Genomic DNA, 24,408 nt, shown 5'->3' on the forward strand with positions numbered 1-24,408 from the left:
CGGTTCCAAAACTAAAAATACGAATATTTTCCCCACTATGCTTGAGGAATGAAGGCATTTCGATGGGCAAGCCTTCCAGCCAAAGTCACTGTACTGGGTTCAATTCATTCATCACCAGGTTGTCTGTCCGCCAAACCAAAAAGAGTGGCTAATGAAGTATCAATGTGATAAACTATATTTATAACGGAACATATAAACCTCTAAATCGGATCTTGTTCTCCATCCTCCGCATTCATGTATAAAATCTTAATTGCAAAGTTGTAGACATTCAATGGTAATAAATTATTAATAATAAACACAAATACATGCAAATTATTGCTCACAATAGACCTGAAGACAAATAAACATATTCTATGACTAATGATTTATAACCAATGTAGAGTCTACAAGACTAGTATTAGTAAGATACAAAGAACCTGAAAATACAACATACAATGAAGATGTAAGGAAAAGGAAATGGAAAAAGTAGTGATGACAAGAGGCCAAGTACCACATGCACTTGATAACCAAAGTAATTTGGCCGTCAAGGAAATCCCTTTGAACCAACCCATAATCCTATCAAACCAATCCAAGTGAAGATGCATAATTCTTCATTCTCTTGGGCGAGCAAGCCAGAGGGAACTAAGAGCTCGAAGACGGGAGAAATAGTCATGTATTGCAAGAAGTGCTCGAGCAGACTGTCGGGTTGTTAATATACGGTGCATTTGTTGCAGTGTTTGTTGTCGCAGATTGTCAGCCTAACATTTATTACAGAGAAAAAAACAGTGAGGGTTGAGTACCAGTGTGTGTGTATGTGTTCTTGTGCATGCGTGATAGATGAGAAAGAAGGTGAAAAACAACACTAACAAAAAAATTACTCAGATCAATTACACAAATACTTCAAAAAATTTTAATATCATCCCACAAAAGAAAAGTGGGAGCTCTTTTCCTTTCAACCTCCCCCTCCCCCCTCCTTTTTCTCTCTTCTAACAAACTTCATTTTAACCCACTTGGATTAGTTCTTATATACACACACATGTAATACCTAGTGTCTGCACAGTCGTAACAGGAAAACCAATTTGGTACCATTTGATTAAAACAAGAGAGAATGTAGAACTAAATCAACACAACCTCAGGAGACTGCAAATAACACCGACAAATTTATGAATCATCACTAGGTATTATATTTTATAAAAATCTCAATAACTTCAAAGTTCTGCACTGTCCACCATATTCAAAATTATAAGATTTTAAGAAATCTTATCCATTTCCCATGAATGCGAGGTATTACAGCAATATTTTTAAGGACTTCCTTTTAGTTTCAACAAAAAATGTCTGTAGGTCAAATTTTTCATCTTAAGTCTCAATAACACAGGATTTCATTTCAATCTTCAGCTGTACATCACATTTCACATTAAAAAACCTTTAAAAAATATCATCCATTTTTCATGTATGTCAAGATTGCTAATGATATTCAAGGACTTCATTTTATTTCCAAGGACAATTGAAAAATTACATCATAACATATACCCACAGCATAGTCACCTCACAAAATTTTATACTGGTTATCAGCTACCTCAAAGAACCCTCTTCCTTTATTTCCCAGTTGTAGTGAAAATATAAAATATGCATGCATATTACGGAGCTAATCCAAAACTAGGGCAAAATCTGTATTCTTGCTATTGTCATTGTAGATGATAATACAGAAATTCAAAATATTTTATTACAAACAAAGATAACTATAATAGAAATTTTTGTGCATGCATATTACCTGACGAATAAAGCCCTCAAGGGTGCCTAGCTTTCCCATGGCCATTGCCATTTGACCCATATAGTTAGCCACATTCCCAGATGAACCTGAGGAGCCAAGAGAACCAGTAGACAATGTCTCAGCCAGAGACTGCTGCAATGCCTCCATTCCCTGGGACAATGCATCTTCTGCCTGCTGTGAAGATTGTTGTAAGTTGCTGATGCCTACCATCTGCTGCTCTGTTAAAGGCTCCAACTGATTTGCAAGGAGCTGCAACCAAAGCAGTTCAAATCTGAAGTGAGTGTGGACTATGCATAAAACAGCACATAATCATTATTTTCACTACTTTCCTTGAGGATGAACAGAAGCAGAAATATGAAGCTTTTTAATTGGAAGTTGAAATAGGTATGCAAGCACAACAATAGTAATGCAAAAAGCATATCCATACTATGGTTGAGTTTTCATGCAAATAATAATATCTTAAATACAGAGTTCTGATTGAACATTGGGACACACCAAAGGCAACTTTGATGCCTGCACGGAAGCAAATCCGATGTAAAGACAACACAAAAACTTCAAAACCGAAATCTAAAACACAGATAGAAGTTCAAAAAAAAACCCATGAATTAAAATTGAGGCAAAAAGAAGACGACCAACAAAAAGCTCAAGACAGATGTGACTGGGAAAAAAACACCTGTAATTTTTTTCTTTATAATAAGATCTGTAGAAGATCCAAATAAGAAAAATTAAACATCACTCAAAAAAGTACTGAAAATACAGTAACTAAAAAATTCAAGTTAAGCATCCACACCAATGAATTCAACCCTGGACAATTGGTCAAAAACATTTTTTTATTGCAATTGGTCAAGAACTTCATAAATTAAGGAATGAACACACTTGTCATAAGTCACAGCACCTATATAAGATAAGAAGGGCAGAGCAGGTAACATGATTTTAGGCACATGCAATGTGGGACAAATAATGTGGCAGTCAAAAGGAGCGAGCTAGTTACTGTTACAGGCAGGAGAAAGGGTAGTAGACCTTGAATAACATGGAGTGCGATCATAGATAAGGATTTGACAGCCTCCATTTGTTAGAGGATGTTGCCTGGATCATGCAGAATGGAAGACCAGGATTCATGTAGCTGACACTACCTAGTGGGACTCGAGGCTTATTTTTTGTTGTTCTTGTTGTTGTAATTGGTAAAGGACTTCAAAGAGACTGGAAAGTATATTTTTATCATTTTTCCCTTAAGAAAAACAGCTGCAAAAGATCCAATTGAAAAAATTAAACATATCATAAGTGAAACCCAGGTGGATAATATAATTTCTTTTGTGGCAAGGAAAATATCATGAAAGATATTGGAATGACCATGGGGTGTTTAAAATTTGTTACTCTTATTTATTTATTTATTATTATTATTATACACAATAATGAGGTAGTAATATATGCAAACAATTCTGCATGAATTTAGATGTATTAAAAGGCACATTCCACCTATTCCCTTTGAAGGACTTCATTGATGCTCAATCACAGAATGCTTTTCATTCCATTGCATTTTCCAGATATACCTCCTATAATGGAAACCATCAATAAGTTATAACCTTACCTTCAAAAGCTCAGATGAACGGAAGCCACCAAGCCACAAAAAACACCTCTCAGCAGGTGTTTTCCACATGCCCGACAATAGATGGAAAACATCAGCCTTGGCTGCAATGCCCTTCAGCCGGAATATTTCGTCATAGTGTGCCATAATACCATCAACAATAATACGAAGTTCGGCATCGCTTGCATGAGAGTTGACTGCCGACCTGAGCTCATTAATTTGGCGATTTTGCTCATCCAGCCACCGTGCATATTCTACATCAAATGCCATAGCACCTGCAAAGTGATTGCAGAAAACAAGATAATTATCACTGTGCAATGATGACCAAAAGCTATGGTGCACAGCTTCAGACAATTAACGTGCACGCCAAGCACTTGCAATGCAATTTAGAAAGCAGCAAATAGAATTACAGATATGGTTATTTTCATATGGATCCATTTTTTTATTGAGAATTTACAAAGTTCCCAGTCATGCAGGAGATCGTTCTTATGATTTTAGGATATCACGTCATTTTCATTTTTCAGTCTACATTATTAATAACCAGCATCAAGCAGCCTATCAATCATTATTTTTTTTCTTTTTTTCTTTTTTTGATAAGATAAGAATTATATATGAACAACAAACCAATAGTACAATGAGGGGAGAACAAGATATCCTCCCAAGAATAAAATGAAGAACAACCAGAGAAATTACATAAGTGCTGCCTGCCAATACCTAGCAAGATAGGCCCAAAAAACCTGAAAGGAAAAGACACATAGAGAGGCCAAACACATTGCTCTATCCCACAACAAAACCAGGAAGGTTATGCGATCATTGAAAATTTTCACATTTCTTTCAATCCATAATGCCCACAAATAGCAACCACAGCACGAAGCCACAGCTTCTCCTTTCCTACTCTTTCTAAAACCCCAACATCTCTCGGGCAAAAAGTTGGCCACAGCCTGAGGACCCAGGCTTCACCAAAAAGAAGAAGACAGGGCACTTGAGAGATGGGTAGCAACCTTGCTATGCAGGAAGAAGTGAGCACCCATTTCTTTGGACTGCGGCCATCACACACATCAAGACTGAGTCTTGTAAGGCCTTCCGCTCTGCAGCAAATCATGCATGTTAATCTAATCAAACTCACAGTCCAAATAAAGGTCCGAACCTTGAATGGGACTCTAGCCTTCCAAACAATGTGGCTCCAAGTAATAAAAAAAAGGCGTGGGAGATTTGAGAAGATATATAAAAAATATTTTGTGGAAAAAAGACTTGATGAATCACCCTCCCACACCCTCTAATCTCCCCTCCTAATGTTTCAAGGTATTAAGTGGCAAGTTCAATAACCTATCTTTCATTGAGATTCCTGAAAAAGCAGAAATACTAGGACGAAAAAAAAAACACTAATAGATGCATTGTGAAGAGAAAAAATTTTAAACAAGTGATGCACCAAAACAACTCCAACGAACACTCTACCACCCAAGGATGCTCCCAGAAATGAACCATGTTTGCCATTGCCCTCTTTGAACCAGGTGAAAGGAAGAAAATACTAGCAACGTAAGACAAACTTCCAGAGGCTGGCATGATAAACAATAACCTATCTTTCATTGAGATTCCTGAAAGCAGAAATACTAGGACGACAAAAAAAAAACACTAATAGACGCATTGTGAAGAAAAAAAATTTTAAACAAGTGATGCACCAAAACAACTCCAACGACCCCCCTACCACCCAAGGATGCTCCCAGAAATGAACCATGTTTGCCATTGCCCTCTTTGAACCAGGTGAAAGGAAGAAAATTCTAGCAACGTAAGACACAAACTTTCAGAGGCTGGCATGAGAAACAAAACCATTTCCTACAGAGTCCCACCCATTCCGATGCACCCCATACTAACTTTTAATCACCTTGTTATTACCATTTATTTGTAATTGTAGCAATAGTATTATCATCTCTTTATTTCCCGTAAATAAATTTTCTTCTACTGTAATCAAAATCAAAAATAAACAAAAAAATTTTCTATAAAAAATAATTATTAACACTTGTAAGACAAGCTTTCGTATTAACATGCATATATTGCACTAAATGCTGTAGAGCTTTAGATTATATTTACAAAGGAAATGGTTGAAACTCTTGAAACTAACAATGTAGTACTCATCCCTATAATAGAATATTCTTCCTTCCCCTAACATGCTAGAGAATCGCCATTTTACCTCTTATTGAAGCAAAAATGCATGGGTTTAATCCCATTACCATTGCCTTTGTAATTTTCTAGTCCGCTTTTACAACTTGGGGGTGAGCTCTTAGATTGTTCATTCTTAATATGTTTCCCAAGTTAAATAGAGAAGTTGTGCATTCCAAATATACCCTTCACTTGTCCTTATTCTTATGGAAATCGAACAAAATTATTCAACTTCAAAGGGAAGATAAACAACCTCTTAACAACAGCATCCATTTACATCACCATTATGAAAACTTCCAATTCAGATTGACGTAAAAAATTGGTTAATTCCTTCAGAAGGATGTGCAGCAATGGGAAAACAATTTTTCCCCAAAGAAACCAGTTTATTTAAGAAAAGGAATCAATAAAACAGGGCAAGCAGCCCTTCAAGTGGGGGGCGAACTCCTCCCCACCCAAAAACACAAGGGTATTACCTGCCTGCAGCAGTGGGGAGAGGGGTAATTGATAAGGAAAAAGGAAAAAAAATGCATGACAAAATGGAATAATGTTCCCAGAAAATAATTGCTACTAATATGCTTCCCACTATTTCTCTTGCTCAAAGTGCATTTCTGTAAGGAAGGCAGACTGTGGATGCTATCTTGGTTGCCAAGAGGTAGTGGAGGATGCTCATTACAGGTAGAAGAGTGGCATTGTGTTTAAATTAGACTTTGAGAAGGCTTACAATTGAGTTAGTTGGGAATTCTTGGATAGGGTGCTTAGGAGGAAAGGCATTGAAGTTAGGTGGAGGAGTTGAATAAGAAAATGCTTGCATTCACGAAGTAACTAAGAATAAACCTAAAAGGATCATAGACAGGGGTAAACCACCACTAACCCCTCACATTGATTACTACGAGGCACAAAGCAAGCAGGACCCTACCAAGCTATCAGATTAGAAGCCCAAACTGGAATACTGAATAACTAAACTGCTACCATCCCCCCCCCCCCCCCCCCCAAAGGAAAAAAAGGAATTCCTACTCCTTAAACCTTAGCCCAAATACGTTTTATGACCTAACCACCAACATATTTGAGTTTGCTTTCTTGCAAGAGAACAATGTCAAGAGAAGAGCAAGAGAATTTTTTTAACACATTTTGCCTTCCCTAATAGGTCCTAAGGGTGACCAAAATCCTAAGTAATGGCCCTGAAGGACTAATTACCAATCCTGTCAAGATCTCATGTCTTCCCCACCTCCTAATGATTCTATGGCTATGACTCCCCACCCTTCAATTTTTCCCTATTGCCAACTAGGTGATTTAAAAATTTCAATGCAATGCTTGCAAACAGCTAAAATACTTGCATTGGTTTTGGAGCCCCTCAAAGAATCTTTAGCACATTCTTTTGTAGAAAAGAAAGAATATATATATTTATAGAAAAAAAGTACGAGAAGAGGAGAACAACATGTCCTCCTAAGAAACAAAAAGAAAAGTTACAATCAATAACAATAGAGCAGTCCACCAATCCCTTCGCAGGTCAAGCCCCCCACCCCCCTTCTTTTTTTTCCAAAAAAAAGAAGAGAAAAACACCAAAAAGAGGCCAGGAACACAATTATACGTCTCTATCCACCATAACGAACTAGGAGAGGTTGCGTAATCCTTGCAGGTTCTTTCCTCTCAATCCAAAGGGTTGACAAGTTAATAAAAACCATGCACCTCCATAAAGCTCTTCCCTTTCTGGTTTGCCAGAACCCAATATCTCACTTGCAGAAAATCTGCCATGACCCAAGGAGCCACCCAAGCTTGACTAAAAATAGCACTCCAAGGATAGTTTGCCACTCAAAAGTGAAGGAAAATGTGTGCCTTTGTTCATTGGACTCGTGGTGCATGGTGCATGTGTCAAGACTGAGGACCTTATAAGGTCTTATGCATTGCAACAAGTTATCCGTACTAGCCTATAGAGAGATACATTCCAAATGAATGTCAAAATCTTAAAAGGAACCGTCGCCTTCCAAATGATGTGGCTCCAAGGAAATGGTTAGAGGAAGGAGTTTTTAAGAGGTGAAGGAAAAATAAAACTAGTGGAGAGAGACCTCAAGATCCCCCTCCCCCCCCCCCCCCCCCCCCCCAACCAAAAAAAAGCACTCATCACCCCTACTTGGAGGAACAAAAAACTCCTTGATAGTTGTATTGTGAAGAATGAAAATCTTAAAAAGATGAGGCACCATCAAGCATCAACTTCAACGATCTCTCACCAGCCCAAGCATCCTCCCAAGCACAAACCTGGTTGTCATTACCCACTGTAAAACAAGTGGGGCAAAGAACAAACAAGCAACCTTGGAAGCAAACCTCAAAAGGCTTGCATAAGAAACAATGCCACTTCCTCTAGTGTTCCATGCTTTCTGATGAACCCCATATTTACTTTCTATCACCTTGAGCCAAAGGGAATACCTCTTTGTGGAACCTCCAACCATTTTCCAAGTAGAGAGATGTTTCTACAAACCACATTGACAAGGCCTAGGCCCCCTTTGGATTTGGGTCTTCTAACAGCCTCTCAACTAACAAAGTGATCTCTCTTGCTCTCCCCAAAACCAAAGGAAGTCACGCATCAACCTCTCAAAAACCCTAGAGACACTTACGGGCACTCTAAGAAGATATAAGAAATAAATGGGCATGTTGGAAAGGGGCGCACCGATGATAATACAACCTCCCAAATGCAAGTACACCCTCTTCTACCCCTCCAACCTTCTACCTACCCTCTCAATCACAAGGTCCCAATAGGTCACAGCATAGTTATCTGGAATGCGGTGCATTTCAGGTTGTGGTACAGATATGAGTATAAGGTACACTATGTTAGGATTCCCAAATTAATTGGGATTTCTATTTAATGTTATTGTTAAGGCTTGATATACATTGTTGGCCCACAACCTAACAGCTTAAGCAGTTTGGTAAAGTGGTATTCTAAGATGGTATCAAAGCTAGTTACCAAGAGGTCTTGGGTTCTAGTCTTCTTGCCCACGTTTATTGTACGGTGTTTAAAAAATTGTTGTATTCCCTATCATGGGTGTTATTTATCATGTGTTTACTTCTCCATGTGCTATTGGGTTGCACGTGTGGGGGAGTGTTGAGGCTAGATATAAATTGTTGGCCCACAACCTAACAGCTTAAGTTTTAAGGTCAAGTGGTATTCTAACAGTTATGATACCTAAATCAATTGGGAATTCTAAGTAATTTGTTACAATTCCCAAATCAATTGGGATTCTATTTAATGTTGGGATTTTTATTTAATGAGGGGATTTTTATTTAATGTGTAATGATTCCCAAATCGATTGGGATTCTATTTAATGTTGGGATCTTTATTCAATGGGTTATGATTCATCAATTGGGAATTCCAATTAATGTGTCATGATTCCCAAATCAATTGAGATTCTATTTAATGTTGGGATTTTTATTCAATGAGTTAGGATTCCCAAATCAATTAGGATTGAGTCCATTAAGAATTTAGGTTGGGATATTTTACATTCCCAATTAGAGTAAGGCTCCCTATCCTCTATATATATGTAACCCTACGGGTCTCTATGATTCAAGAAATAACATAATTTATAGCCTTTGGCTAATTTGGAAGCAGATCCCCTCGAAGTGATTAACCCTATTTTTTCTTTCTATTTTCATCCTTACAATCCCAATTTCTCTAGGATAAAACTCAGGTTAAAGGCTGAACTTAGCAATATGTTTAAGCCTCAATTTGAAGAGATTCAGGCATTGCTCTCTAAACTACTCATTACATCTTCCTATAAAGAGAGAGAAGATGATGCCTCTACATCAGCTAATCTTAGGGAGCAGCCATATATCCGTGAAGGAGGTTACCAAGGAGAGCGCGATCATGATCCTTCTCATATGAAAATGGAATTTCCTCAGTGGGACAGGACTAACCCTACTAGTTGGGTTTCTAGGGCTGAAAAATACTTTCGCTTCCACCGCACTTCAAAAGCATCTAAAGTTCATATTGCTGCCATTAGTCTGAATGTGATGCTATTCAACAGTATAATTGGTTTAAAGCTCGTTATGGAATGCTTTCATAGGCAAAATTTGTTTCTGGATTACTTGTCCAATTTAGGCCCATTGGATATGAGAATATTGATGGAGATCTCGCCAAAAATACGCCAAACTAGCACTTTCTTGGAGTACTAGACACAATTTGAGCAACTATCGAGCGGGACTAAAGATTGGAATGAAAGCTAACTCATCGGTACTTTTAATGAAGGTCTTCTACCTGACCTTCAGCGTGAGGTCCAAGTGTGTCGGCCACAAACTATGACCATTGCAATTTCTTTTGCATGGTTAGTAAAAAAAGAAGTTGGGAGAAGAACAACATCACTCCAGCAAGACCATTAGCAAGCAGAATGTTGACAGCACAATCACACGACCCGCTCCTTGCAATCCTCTTGCCAAACGATTGAGTCAAGAGGAACTTAAAGAGTGAATGACAAAGGACTTATGCTGCCATTGTGATGAGAAGTGGCATAGAGGGCACCACTGCAAAAAGGGATGACTCTTGATGATTTAACCGGTGGGGGAGCCAATAGAGGTCAAGGATGACTCTGGTTATTCAGATTAGGAAGGCATGGAATATGATGATAACGATGAATCTATCACTTCTTTAGTTCATGCTTTAATTGGGTATAATCCTCCACTCATAAAAATTAATGGATTTCTAAAATGTCAACATGTTATTATCTTAATTGATACAAATAGCACTAATAATTTCATGGACACTAAAATAGTTAAACGGCTAGCCTATCCTATGACGCAATGTGAAAAGTTTGATATCAAGGCCGCAAATAAAAGGACCTAGACATGTCAGAGCAAGCATCCAAAGGTGAAACTTACTATGCAAAAGCATGGGTTGCATGTTGATTTCTTTTTGCTGCCACTAGAAGACTAAGAAAAGGTTTTGGGTATTGAAAGGTTAAGGACTTGAAGTAATATAGCTTGGAATTTTTCTAAACAAAGTTCGTCATACACGGCCAGAGAGTGACTCTTAAAGGCAAACATTATGGTAATGTCACTACAATTTCAAGCCATTGCATGGAGACGATCCTCAAAAAGGAGCGACATGGCTGTCTGGTACAACTTCAAGCACCAAAGGAGTTACAAAATCAATCTGACTAGGATCAAGGGCTAGAATCTCTCATTCAAAATTTTATGACCTATTTGTGGAACCATAGAGATTGCCACCTCAACGAGCACTTGATCACCTCACTCCTTTATTGCCAAGTAGTGTCCATACTAATGTTTATATATATATAATAACATAGTAAAAGAAATGTTAGGTTTCAGCATGATTCAACCATGTGTCAATCCATATTCTTATTTTGTCTTATTGGTAAAGAAAAAGGATGGCTCTCGGCAAATGTGTGTTGATTATCGAACTACTAACAAGAACTCTGTGAAGGATAAGTATCTTATTCCTATTGTGGATGAATTGTTAGAAGAGTTGGCAAGTGCCCAACAATTCACCAAACTCGACTTGAGATCGGGCTATCACCAGATTCAACCATGTGTCAATCCATATTCTTATTTTGTCTTATTGGTAAAGAAAAAGGATGGCTCTTGGCAAATGCATGTTGATAATCAAACAACTAACAAGAACTCTATGAAGGATTATTCCTATTGTGGACGAATTGTTAGATGAGTTGGCAGGTGCCCAGCAATTCACCAAACTCGACTTGATCAGGATATCACCAGATTCAAGTACATGAGGATGACATTCAAAAGATTGCATTTAGAACTCAGGATGGTCATTACGAGTTATTGGTTATGCCTCAATGCACGTTCGATCTTCCAATGTCCCATGAATGCATTTTCTAACCTTACCTACATTCAAAGCCACAAGCAATTCTAGATCGCCAAGCGATCAAACGTAGAAGTTGAGACATCACAAAAGTTATTAGTTCATTGGCTTCACTTACCAGCTCATGATGCAACTTAGGAAATCTATCAATCCTTGAAAGAGAGATTCCCGAGTTTATTGTTGCTCAGACTTGAGGACAAGGTTGATTTAAATGAGGCAGGAATGCTAGGATTCCCAAATCAATTGGGATTTCTAATTAATGTGTTAGGATTCCCAAATCAATTGAGATTTCAATTTAATGTTATGACTCCCAAATCAATTAGGACTTCTAATTAATGTGTTATGAATCCCAAATCAATTAGGATCCTATTTAATGTTGAATTTTTTATTTAATGTGTTAGAAAAATCAATTAGGATTGAGTTCATTACAGACTTGGATTGGGATATTTAACATTCCTAATAGGAGTAGGTTCCCTGCCAAGCAAATAACATAATTCATAGCCTTTGGCTAATTTGGAGGAGATACCTCCAGAGTGCTCAACTTTACCAATTTCTCTACAATTAAACTCTATGGTCTTATCACACCACTTAGGCAGTACGAAATTCTCAAGGATAGGCTTAGTATGCCATTTTGGATCATGGTATGCTTGAACACTACTTTGGACCCCAATATGTTTCAATTATTTACTTATTACCAATCATTTTCATATCTATGTTTAAAAAAAAAAAAAGATGTACTAACCTAACAATTATAATTTTTTTTTTTTACAATTCTACATTTGAAAAATAAATCAAAGAGAGAAATGTAAGTACATCACTATTATTCTCAAATGAAGAATAATTAACTGGTAAATAAACTTATTTCTTTTAATGAAACTAGTGTCTCAATTATTTTAACTACAAAATAAACAGATTTGTTGGACACTTTAAATATAAAAATTAACATTAAAAAATTAAAATTAATAATTTCCAGATGTACAACTTTCAAGAGAGGATGTTTGGCATTCCACTACTAGTAAGAAATGAAAAATGGGGGCTGAAAAGTCAATTCACTCCCACCCTCCCAGGTGAGCCTCTTCTCTGTGTCACACACTTCAGAGCAGCAGGAAGTCCTCTCTTCTCACCATTGCAGCCTTTGCTGCAGTCTTGTGGCAGTAATTTCATCTCTGTTCTACGGTTCTACCTTCATGGTTCAAGCAAAACTCAATTTGCAATTTTTCTTACAATATGTTTAAATATTCTGAATATCCAGGGTGCATTAACCCAAACCGGAATGTTCGATCCTTATTGTGCTTTGGCCCGCAGGGGGAGTGGTGGAAGAGGTAGACCAAGATAGGAAAGCGGAAAGTCTAAAAAGCACAGCCTGCCAGACCTTAAACTTCTCTCAGTCCTACCACTCAGATTAATGCCCATCACTCCGCTCTATGAAAAGTTTATCTTTAATTCTTAGCACATTCTTTTGCAACAGAAGGTATGATATCAGAATTCACAGCATCGATACAATTCCCATTGGAGAAGGAACAACACCTAAGTTCCCCTCCTCAGCAAAGGCAACATTCTGCAAAGCAAATTCCCTTAAACAATGAGCACCAACCAAGCATATTATCAGCAACTCCTGAAGGTGCTTCAAATTCCCTTTCCATTTCTCCTTCTTGTAAAGGAACTAACACATCTTCACTTCGCTGCTCGAAAATATTGCAGTACAAACCTCACCCTGCAACCCAGAATTCATATTCCAACTGTCAGATTTCCAACTGTAATCCAGTGCTACGTGATCCTCACAGGCAACTTCTTCCAAGAATTTATCTAAAAGCAGACCCCCTCCACTTCAAAAAAACTATACAAGTCATCCTCCATCACCCCAGTCAAGATGGAATCAGCCCGCTGATTCATTGAGTTAGGCAACTTCTTACCAGAAACAATATGGCCATCCATTCACATCACTGCAAAATCAACCCATTTCACAAATTCTTTGCTATAAAAAATACCAACTGATCCATTTCAGAGCTCCCACAAGCCCTCTGATCGTCTTTCTCCAGATGAAAAAAGTCCTGCTGAACCATCATTTCTTTGATTCCTACTCTGTTGAAGCTCTTTGACCCAGAACTGATTGACTCGGCAAAGAATTCTCACCTAGGTAAACTGTGAATATGACTGCCTTCTGCATACCTAACTGTATGAAATGTCAGAATAATGATCAAATGGTTGGTGATAAACCATATCATCAGCATTATATTATTAAAATAATAGCATTTATCACTAGCCATTTGATCATTGTAGACACATGTTATTTGAAAATGTATGCAGAAGATGATCTCTAGAGGGACACCCACTTCAGCAGGATTTGATCTCATTCCCATTTGTTGACCACTTCTGCAAGCTATCACCTCAATTGAAATAGAGATACAAACACCACCACCACCCCCCTCACACGCATACATGCATACAAAAAATCTCTAGTCAGCTTTCTATCTCTTCCTTTAACCTTTGATGATCCTCTTGCGGGCAAATTATTGAAGTTGAGGTCTTCCACATCGATATCTGTTCCTTAAGCTGGTTTTGGAGGTGCTTAGCCTCATGCTAATGAAACTACTGACGGAGGGATCTTTAGAGGTCTCAAGGTGGGAAGAAATGGAAGGCTTACAGAAGTTTATCATCTCCTTTTGGCAGACGATACTATTATTTTTTGCAAAGATGATCCCCTCCGTATCCTCAACCCCTCATGCATTTTGTTAGGGTTTGAAGCTGTCTTATGCCTGAAAGTGAACCTTCGTAAAAGTGAGCTTATTCCAATTGCAGTAAACACAGGGGGACCTTTCTCGCTGGTATTCTGGGTTGCAAGATGAGATCCTTTCCCATTAATTACCTCAGCCTCCCCATCAGAGCCAAATTCAAAGATAATGAAGCACCCTATTATTGAGAAGTTTGAAAGGAGATTGGCAGAATTGAAAAGAAATTTCTTATCAAAATGAGGAAGACTCACCCTCATCAAGGGCACTTCATGAATCTTCCAATTTATTTCATGTCCCTCCTTTCCTTGCAAGCCTCAGTCACTAGAGTTTGGAGAGAATTCAGAGAAGCTTACAGGAGTTTAAATATCACCTTGCTAGATGGGGAGTGGTTGGACAACCCATTTGTTCGGGAGGTTTGGGGCTGAAATCCCTCCTCACTTTCCATAAAGCCCTCCTCAGGAAGTGGTTATGGAGGTTCATGAAGGAAAAAGACCACTTTTGGAGGGATATTACTGTTTCAAATACGGGCTTGAGCATAATGGTTGGACAACACACAATAGTAGGGGACCCTATGGAGTGGGAGTTTGCAAATTCATCAGGAAAAGATGAGATGATTTCTTCCAATTTGTGACATTTCAAGTAGCAAATGGGGAAAATGTTTGCTTCTGGCATGATGTGTGGTGTCAGAACGGTAATCTTAGAGCTGCCTTACCTTGCATCTACAGCTTGACTTGTGACAAAAATACCCTTATCAGTCATCATCTCCAAATCACTGATCAAGGAATTTTCTGGAATATTCCTTTTACTAGGAATGTGGCAGAATGGGGACTTCATGCACTCTCTGACTTCTACAGAATTCTTTATAATTTTAGTTACCGAAACATCCCCAACAAACCAAAACGAACTTTGGACAAAAATGGTGGTTTCACTATTAAATCTTTCTACAAGAATCTGTCATCGATGGAAACAAATTGCAACAACTCCCCTCGGATTCACATTTGGAGGACAGCAGCCCCTTCAAAGGTTGCTTTTTTTGTTTGGGAATCCACAAATGGAAATATTTTCACCCTTGACAATCTGCAAAAAAAGAGGGCTTACAATCAAAAATAGGTGTTTACTTTGTGTGGCTTATGCAGAATCAGTTGAACACAATCTTCTTCACTGCCCCTGTACAAGGAACTTGTGGAATTTGGTTCTATCCTTGACTGGACAGTTGTGGTTACAGAAGATTCAGTTGGAGGGGAGATTTGGACTTGGAAAGGCATCAGAGCAACCAAGGAGGGGCGAAAAGCTTGGATTCTCATCCCTCTCGCCATCTTTTGATGTGCTTGGAAAGAAAGAAATAAGAGAACCTTCAGAGATGCAACTACTCCGCTTCATACTTGCAAAGACCAGTGGATTGCTGTTGTTTCCAGCTGGCTTAGTGGGCAAATTGTTAAGGATCATAATGTAATCCTTTATGTTTGTGACACTCTGCAGAGTGGTTGACATTTTGTACCACGGGTTGGCATCCCCTTGATGCCTTGCTAACATAAATTTCTCTTCACTGATCAAAAAAATTATATGTTCCATAAGCTAGCTCTTGGTTAAGAAAAATCTTGAATATGCAGACCCTGGTGCAGTAAAGAAGTTTATATTCTCTTTCCCCCTTCTATAGTTCTCCCCTAACATAAAAGGTGAGAAATAAAGCTTCTACCATTTGAGGGATGCCATGCAATCATACAACTACTCCAACACCCCTGCCTAGAAGAGATCCTTGGCCTATTCAACTCAGGATTCATGAGGTTCGCAAATGTGACAGTTCAGGGGTGATCTCTGGCTTATCCAGCTTTTCTAACTATTACATAGCACAGGTGTGTCATTTAAGAACTCATTATGAACCAAATGCTCTGCAGTAAAGCCATTCGCACCGGGCTTAAGTAATAAACCTTTGGGCCCAATTTTTTTGAAAACCTTAAATCCAAACCAACCCCTCCCCCTCCAAACAAAAAAAGGAGGGAAGAAGAAGAAGAAGAAGAAGGCTAGGCCCAAAGTTGCTTGTTTGAAACTTAAACCTGAGTAAGACTTATCCCTAAACAAAGATTAAGCCAGGAATCACACCTATACAACAGCTCCTTTCCATTCTGAATTCTTTCCTTTCCAACCATTATCAGATTTCAAATAGTAGGGTAGCCAAAAAACAGCCATTGATGCACTGGAGCAACACTAATTTAAACAGATCAAGAAATTTTGGGCCTGTTTAGTTGTGGAAAACAGTTTTCATTTTCCATTTTAGTTTTTAAAAAAAAAAATTACAAAAAAGTTAGCTAATATAATAAAATATAATAAAATTTAAAGATAAAATGATCAAAGATGGGGATTGGACCTTAGAGGATGGGATAGATTCAAATACTCTTTGGAATAAATTAGCTAGCTCTATTAAAAAGATAGCAAAAGAGATTTTAGGCGAATCAAGGGGGAGATTCTCAAATAGCAAAGAAAGTTGGTAGTGGGATAAAGATGTACAAAAAAGCATAAAGACAAAAAGAATTTGGTATAAAACGTGGTAAAAATGTAGAAACAACGATAACTTTAAAAAATATAAGGAGGCAAGAAAAGATGCAAAAAGGGCCGTTAGTGAAGCTAAATATAGATCATTTAATAGTTTGTATGATAGATTAGGTACAAAAGAAGGAGAAAGAGATATATTTAAACTTGCTAAAGCTAGAGAAAGGAAGAACAAGGACTTAGGAAATGTAAGATGTATAAAAAGTAAGGATGATATTGTCTTGGTTAAGAACGAAGATATTAAAGAAAGATGGCGAAGTTATTTTAGTAAGTTGTTTAACGAAAACCAAATAGGAGGCTTAAATTTAGAATTGTCAAATGAGGAAAAGACTAAAAATATAAGATTTATTCGAAAAATTAGAGTTAACGAAGTTAAGTTTGCACTAAAAAAGATGAAAAATGGGAAAGCTATGGGACCAGATAACATCCCAATTGAAGTTTGGAAATGCTTGGGTGATAACGGAATTATATGGTTAACTAATTTATTTAATACAATTGTAAAAACTAAGAAAATGCCAGATGAATGGAGGAAAAGCACTTTAATACCTATATACAAAAATAAAGGAGATATTCAAAATTGTAATAACTATCGTGGAATTAAACTTATGAGTCATACGATGAAACTATGGGAAAGAATAGTTGAACAAAGATTAAGGTTAGAAACGAAGATCTCAGAAAATCAATTTGGTTTTATGCCTGCGAGATCTACAGAAGATATTTATCTTTTAAGAAGATTAATGGAAAAGTTTAGGGAAAAGAAGAGGGACTTGCATATGATATTTATTGACCTTGAGAAAGCATATGATAGGATACCTAGGGAAGTTCTATGGTCGGTTTTAGAAAAAAGGGTGTATGTTGTAGGTATACCGATGTCATTAAGGATATGTACGATGGAGTAATGACTAGTGTAAAGACTATAGATGAAGAAACTATAAAATTTCCAATTACCATAGGTGTACATCAAGGATCTGCTTTGAGTCCTTATCTTTTTACTTTAGTGATGGACCAATTGACTAAGAGTATTCAAAAGGAGGTTCCATGGTGTATGTTGTTTGCAGATGATATTGTATTAATTGACGAAACTAGGGATGGAGTAGAGGCTGAGTTAGAATTATGGAGAGAAGCTTTGGAATCTAGAGGCTTTAAGATAAGTAGAAATAAAACATAATATATGAAATGTAATTTTAGTAATGATAGGAGGAATATTGGAGACAAAGTTAAACTTGATGATGAAGAAATAAATAGTACTTGTAGATTTTGATACCTTGGATCTATTATGCAAGCTAAAGGAGAAATTGAAGATGATGTAATGCATAGAGTTAAAGCAGGTTGGGTAAAATGGAGAAGTTCTTCAAGTGTTCTATGTGATCGTAGAATACCCTTAAAATTGAAAGGGAAGTTTTATAGGACAGCTATAAGACCAGCTATGCTATATGGATCAAAATGTTGGGCGACGAAGAAACATAATATCCAAAAAGTAAAAGTTGCCGAGATGAGGATGCTTAGATGGATGAGTGGTATAACATTAAAATATAAATTAAGGAATGAACATATTCGTGGTAAGTTAGGTGTAGCTCCTATAGAGGATAAGATAAGGGAAGGACGACTCAGATGGTATGGACAATTGCAACGTAGGCCTTATGGTGCACCTGTGAGGAAGAGTGACTTAGTTACTGTAGGGGGCAGTAGAAGGGGTAGGGGTAGGCCTAAAATAACTTGGGAGGAGATAGTGAGTAAGGATTTAATGTCTTCGAATCTATCAAAAGAAATGGTCCATGATCGCATAAATTGGCAGAAAATGATTCATATAGCCGACCCCACTTAGTGGGACTAAGGCTTGGTTTTGTTGTTGTTGTTGTATGAAATAAATGAACAACAATAAACAGTTTTGCAAACATTTGCTTGTCAAAATAAATTTATTTCCCATTTCTAGCTTTTCAAATAATTACAAAAATGTTTCCTTATTTTCCAATTTTCCAAATTTATATAGAAAACTTGGAAAACGTCTTTTTACTATTTTTCTAGATTTCTAACTCTTACATTGCATATGGAAGCATAAAATTCAGATCTTGGACTTTAATTTGGGTTGATTATGTAAAGTTTTTTCTAAATCCACAAATCCAAATTCAAGCCCCAAAATCCATGAGCTCAAATATTACCTTATATAATTTTTAAAAAATTGAAAAGCAAGTTGTTTTTTTGTAATAATTTTGAAATCTAGAAATAAAAAATGGAAATTTGTTTTGAGCATTTAAACAAACTCTTTGTTTTCTACATTATTAATACAAATCTTGAAAATTATAAAAATAATTTAAAATTTTACAATTCTTTAGAAAACTAAAATATGAAAAATGAAAAAATGTTTTCCACAACTAAATCGGCCCTTAGGCTTTCCATAATTCAGAAATTCACTTGAAAGCAAAGAATTCTAGGAAGCCAATTGCCTACTGAGAATTGCATTGTGACCATCTTTTGGAAAGACCAGTCACCGAAAAATTCTCCTGCTCACTCCATTACCTCTCCAACTTTCCTGTTATCAGCCGACTCACAAATGCAGCAATACAGACATGCCAAATCCCCTACTACGGTCCTGAAAACTATTCCCGCCAGAAGATGCATCCATGCCATTGGGGATTATTTGGGATATGGACCAAATGAAAACCCCCTTGATCACTGAACATCTCAAGACAATAAATCTCCCCTTATTGATAATCATAAACTGCAGCAGAATATAGAAAACTGAAACTCAGTAATGCCAGTCATGGGTTATCCACTTTATCATAAGGTCATACCAGAATGTGTTCAGCTGATCGAAAGGCCATTAAAATTTTTCCTCTCCCAGATTCATGTCAAAGGAGTTCCCCCAGCAAATTCTGTGATATGCATCACTAACTTAACACCATGTAATAGACTATCGTTAAATGCTTTCCTATCATACTTGGATAAATGGTGGAAACTCATTTGCAATAATGCAAAATAACACCTAGAAATTTTAATTTTCAGAGAACCCTCCACTTCCTACTGCTAGTACATTACTATTAAAGCTTGATACACATTGTTGGCCCACAACTTAATAGCTTAAGCTTTTAGGTAAAGCAGTTATCTAACATGGTATCAGAGCTGGTTACCAGGAGGTCCCTATCATGGGTGTAATTAATCTTGTGTTATTTATAATGGGTCCATATCAGAGTTGGTTCTAGTCTTGTTGCCTGCATTTATTGTGGTGTTTAAAAAAATTATTGTGTTCCCTATCATGGGTGTTATTTATCTTATGTTTATCTCTCCACATGCTGTCAGGCTGCACATGCAGGGGAGTGTTAAAGCTTGATATACATTACCAAATAGCTTAAGATTTTAGGTAAAGTGGATATGTAACAGTTACCAAATGAAGGAAAAGAAAAAATAGGTTATTACAAATGTCATTCAAAAACTACAAGGAACTGGTCTACCTTACTTCCTAAGACACTAAAAACTAAGGCTTCATGAAAGAAAGAAAAATAGAATAGAAGAAATTCAGAATACCATTTCCACTCATTGAATGGGCTTGGTCACCGGAGCTTGAAATGAAGATTCCCTACAAGGACAGGGAAATATGATAGGGGTACAAGTTATACACAACTCAAAAACTGAATGCTCAAACAGAAGATCGCCAAAACAATTAACAAAATCTAACCTGCTGTCGTGCTCGCTGAAGCTCCTGCTCTAGTTGGGTCAGCTTCAATCGGCTACTCTCTAGCTGCTGGACATAGGCCTGGAGGGAAATCAAAGTACAGTAAACACATGCAATATAAGCAACCATGCAAATAAGAAACAAATTTGGCCACATAAGGGCATTGTTTAGTAAATTCATTTACATATATCTTATGAACTGAGATAGAATAATGAAAAGCTCACAAGAAGTAACACAGAAACAACAACAGAAGAAAGATCCACAGCTGTGCCAAAGACATTTCAGACATGAGCACAAACACATCCAGGATACAGAACTAGAGCGCAAATTATGCTGTCTTTCCTCCCCACATCTGGAATCTAATTTTTAGGGCCTGTTTGCTTTGTTTTGAAATGGCAACCTTACAAGTAGTTTTTTTTTTTTTTTTTTTTTTGCAGAAACAAGAAAACAAATTGGAAATGATGGAACCATTACATTTTGCAGGTCACTCTCAAGTCACAATTTGTCAGTGACATTCTAGATGAGCACAAACCCCATCCCTATCCCCCATAAGGGCGACCCAAAAAATCCCATTTTGAAAACTCAGAAAACATCTTGCCATTCCTTGAAAAATGGCTCTTTTTTCAAATTTTCTTTTCAAGTGAAAGGGTAAGATCTATTGAAAAAAAAAGAGATTGTGAATAAGAAGTTCAAGGAGTCCTCCAAGAATAACAAATCAAAAGAGAACAACTAAAAAAACCAATATCAGAATGCCAAAGTCTTCCAGTAACATCGATTTCGAGCTAAAAGTGAGTGTCTATTGCAAAATATTTGAGTATAGTACAGCAAGTATTTCTTCCAAGAAAAGTTAAAGAGCAGTTGATGATGGTGCATAGGATAAGAGACATGCCAATGGACCAGAGAAAAGCGATTTTACTAGAGTTCCAGAAAGATATTATTGCTGCATAAGTTACAACATCCATGATGAGCACTCTCTTCTAAATGAGATCTCATATTTATGAAATTCCAACAGTTGAACTGGAAGGGAATCAATTTTTTTTTTATGAAGAAAAAATTCCACATAAAAGTGAACTGGACAAAGTGGATGATAGTAGCTATTGACAAGAATAGGCTAACATTTGCTGTTACTGGAAGCTAGGAGATTAAAATCTGCAACTTGGCAAAAATTCAGACTACGAAATAAAGTTGGTAGAGAGGGGGGGGGTGGGGGCATAAGGGGCTACATTAACTATATGACTAGGGGGTTTAAAATGGAGTCTTCTTGATACATTATTAATCTCATAGTACTTTTCATTACTAGAAAATTTTTGCCCTCATCTTTATTGTATTCTTTTCAACTGAGGGTGAACCTCGAGTCCTTAACAGTGTTACACTCAAACCTGAAGATCACAGGGTTCGAGTCATGGAAACAATTCATATGATTGAAACGAACTCTCCAAATGAGGAGGTAAGGCTGCATGTATCATGCTCTCACCAGAACACTTGATGGCATGGAGCCTTGTGCTCTGGGTGTTGTATTTTGCATTTATTTTTTCTTGTATTCTTTTCCTTCTCCCTTAATAAACCCTGTCTTTAATAGATTTGACAAAAGCTCCCATTTTTTTTTTTGGATAAAAAAACAAGTCTATTAAAGAGAAAAACTACAATGGAATGAGGATGAGAAAACCTCCAAGAAAGACCCCCAAAAACCCCAAAAGTGTTAGATTACCACTTTACCTAAAAGCTTAAACTATTAGGTAAAGTGATAATCTAACATGGTATCAGAGCCATTCTCTAAGAAATCTCAGTCATAGCCTCAGTACTTATGGAGAAGTCAGATAATGTTTGTGTCAGATTCACTGGCAAAAATAATGCTGCTTGGGAGTTTCAATCGGAGACCTTTCTCAAGGGTAAAGAGCTGTGGGGACATATAGATGGCAGCAGCAAAAGGGGTCTACAGCGGAACGGTCTGTGGCCGACAAGGCAGCTTGGGATGCCAAATATAATCAAATCATGTCCTGGATTCTTGGTTCTACGGAGCCACATTTGATTCTTTCTCGGCGTCCTCATAGGTCTGCAAAGGCTATGTGGAATTATCTCAAGCAAGACTATAACCAAGACAACAATGCTAGGCGCTTCCAGCTTGAGTTGGCCATTGTTAACTATACTCAAGGGGATCTATCAGTTCAAGACTACTACTCTGGTTTTCTGAGTTTGTGGAATGATTATTCCGACCTTGTTACAGCCACGGTCTCTGAAGAAGAATTGGAGGCAGGATTGGCGACAGCACAACACGTACACAAAACCAGCCAAAGAGACAAATTTCTAATGAAATTGAGGTATGACTTTGAATCTATTTGTGCCTCTCTAGTAAATAGAGATCCTGTTCCGACTTTGGGGGGCCTCTTTTGGAGAACTCTTGCGTGAGGAACAATGCCTCAATACTCAGAATATTATGGAGCAGTCTCGTTTTGCTTGTAATACTGTCTCAGTTGCCTTTGCTGCTCATGTCAAGGGGAACGGTCGTGACATGAGCACCACACAGTGCTATAGTTGCTATGGCCATATTGCCCCTAACTGTCCTCAGAAATTTTGTAATTACTGCAAGCAGCCAGGGCACATTATTAAGGACTGTACTATTCGTCCTTCACGCTCCAACAAGGTCTATCGTGCTGTTTTTACTGGTGACTTACAGCCAGCTATGCCTGCTGCTACTGCTGCAACTTCTGCTGTTGCTTTACAGCCTCCAGCACCCTTTCTAACAAGAGAAACAGTGCAAGAAATTATTGTGGTTGCATTTTCAGCATTGGGTCTTCAAGGTACTGGTTCTTCATCTCCCTCTTGGATCTTAGACTCAGGTGCTTCTAATCATATGACTAATTTCTCCATGGTTTAAGTAATGTCAGAGAATATTGTGGCTCTTAACATATTCAAACAGCCAATGGTAGTGCTCTACCCAATGTGGCAGTTGGTGATGTATCTTCTTCCTTTAAGGATGTTCTTGTAACACCTAATCTCTCTGTGAGTTTAGTTTTTGTTAGCCAGCTTGTGGATCAAAATTATGATGTACATTTTACTCATGGTGGTTGTGTTGTGCAGGATCAGATGTCAGGGCAGTTCATAGCTCTTTTCTCTACAACTACCTGTTCCATGAAGCTTACCTTCTTTCTCTGTACTGTCTTTACTTTGTAATAAGTCTAGAGTGTCAAATGAAGTCTGGCATAAGCGCCTTGGTCATCCAAATTCCAGGGTTCTATCTTATTTGTTGAAATGGTCTATTGAATAATAAAGAGCATTCTTCTTCCACTATGTTTCCTGATTGCGCAACTTGTGAACTAGGCAAAAGTAAGACTTTACCCTTTCCTTCCGAAGGAAATAGAGCCACCCACAGTTTTGAGATCATTCATAGTGATGTCTGGGGTATTGGTCCTACTATTTCTCATGCCCAATACAAATATTTTTTGACTTTCATCGATGACTACAGCAGATATACATAGGTGTATTTCTTGCGGCACAAATCAGAAGTTTTTCATATGTTCAAATTGTTCTTAGCTCTTGTTGACACTCAATTTTCAGCTGCTGTTAAAATTCTTCGGTCCAACTCGGGTGGGGAATATATGTTTCACGAGTTCCAATCTTTCATGCAATCTAAAGGTATTATCTCTCAACGTTCTTGTCAATATACACCACAACAAAATGGAGTAGCTGAACGAAAGAATCGTCATCTTTTAGATGTTGTCCGGACCATGCTCATTGAGTCTTCGGTTCCTCCTACGTTTTGGGTAGAAGCACTTACCACAGCAACATTTCTTATAAATAGACTTCCTTCACAAGTTTTGGATTTCGAGTCTCCATATTTCAGGCTTTATCATCACAATCCTACCAATACAAATCTTCACATTTTTTGGGTGTGTATGCTTTAGGCATCTTCCCCCACCGGACAGAAACAAGCTTTCTGCTTCTACCCAATCCATCCGTTGTGCCTTCTTGGGATATAGTGTCACACAAAAGGGTTATTTATGCTATGATCCAAACTCTAATTGGGTTCGTGTTTCAAGAAATGTGCTCTTTTTTGATAATCAATGGTTCTTTCCTATGTCTTCCTCACCGGAGTCTTCCGTTGCTTTCTTGCCTTCTTTTGACGACACTTTTAGTGCTCCTAGT

General features: G+C 37.6%; 1 protein-coding gene across 5 annotated transcripts in view; it reads right to left on the minus strand.

The window, feature by feature from the left end:
* Nucleotides 1–261: 261 nt before the first annotated feature.
* LOC131165103 (transcription factor TGA2.2-like) overlaps nucleotides 262–24,408 on the minus strand; it is a 46,250-nt gene continuing 22,103 nt past the window's right edge. For all 5 annotated transcript variants that reach the window (XM_058122799.1, XM_058122796.1, XM_058122797.1 and 2 more), the window contains 5 exons: nucleotides 20,269–20,346; nucleotides 20,118–20,169; nucleotides 3,339–3,610; nucleotides 1,751–1,999; nucleotides 262–737 (listed from right to left, as the gene is read on the minus strand). In XM_058122799.1, coding sequence (XP_057978782.1) covers nucleotides 591–737; nucleotides 1,751–1,999; nucleotides 3,339–3,610; nucleotides 20,118–20,169; nucleotides 20,269–20,346 — 798 coding nt within the window. In that variant the 3' untranslated portion in view covers nucleotides 262–590. The remainder of the gene's footprint in view (nucleotides 738–1,750; nucleotides 2,000–3,338; nucleotides 3,611–20,117; nucleotides 20,170–20,268; nucleotides 20,347–24,408) is intronic.

The sequence above is a fragment of the Malania oleifera genome, chromosome 9 (assembly GCF_029873635.1).
Source record: "Malania oleifera isolate guangnan ecotype guangnan chromosome 9, ASM2987363v1, whole genome shotgun sequence".
Classification (NCBI taxonomy): Eukaryota; Viridiplantae; Streptophyta; class Magnoliopsida; order Santalales; family Ximeniaceae; genus Malania; species Malania oleifera.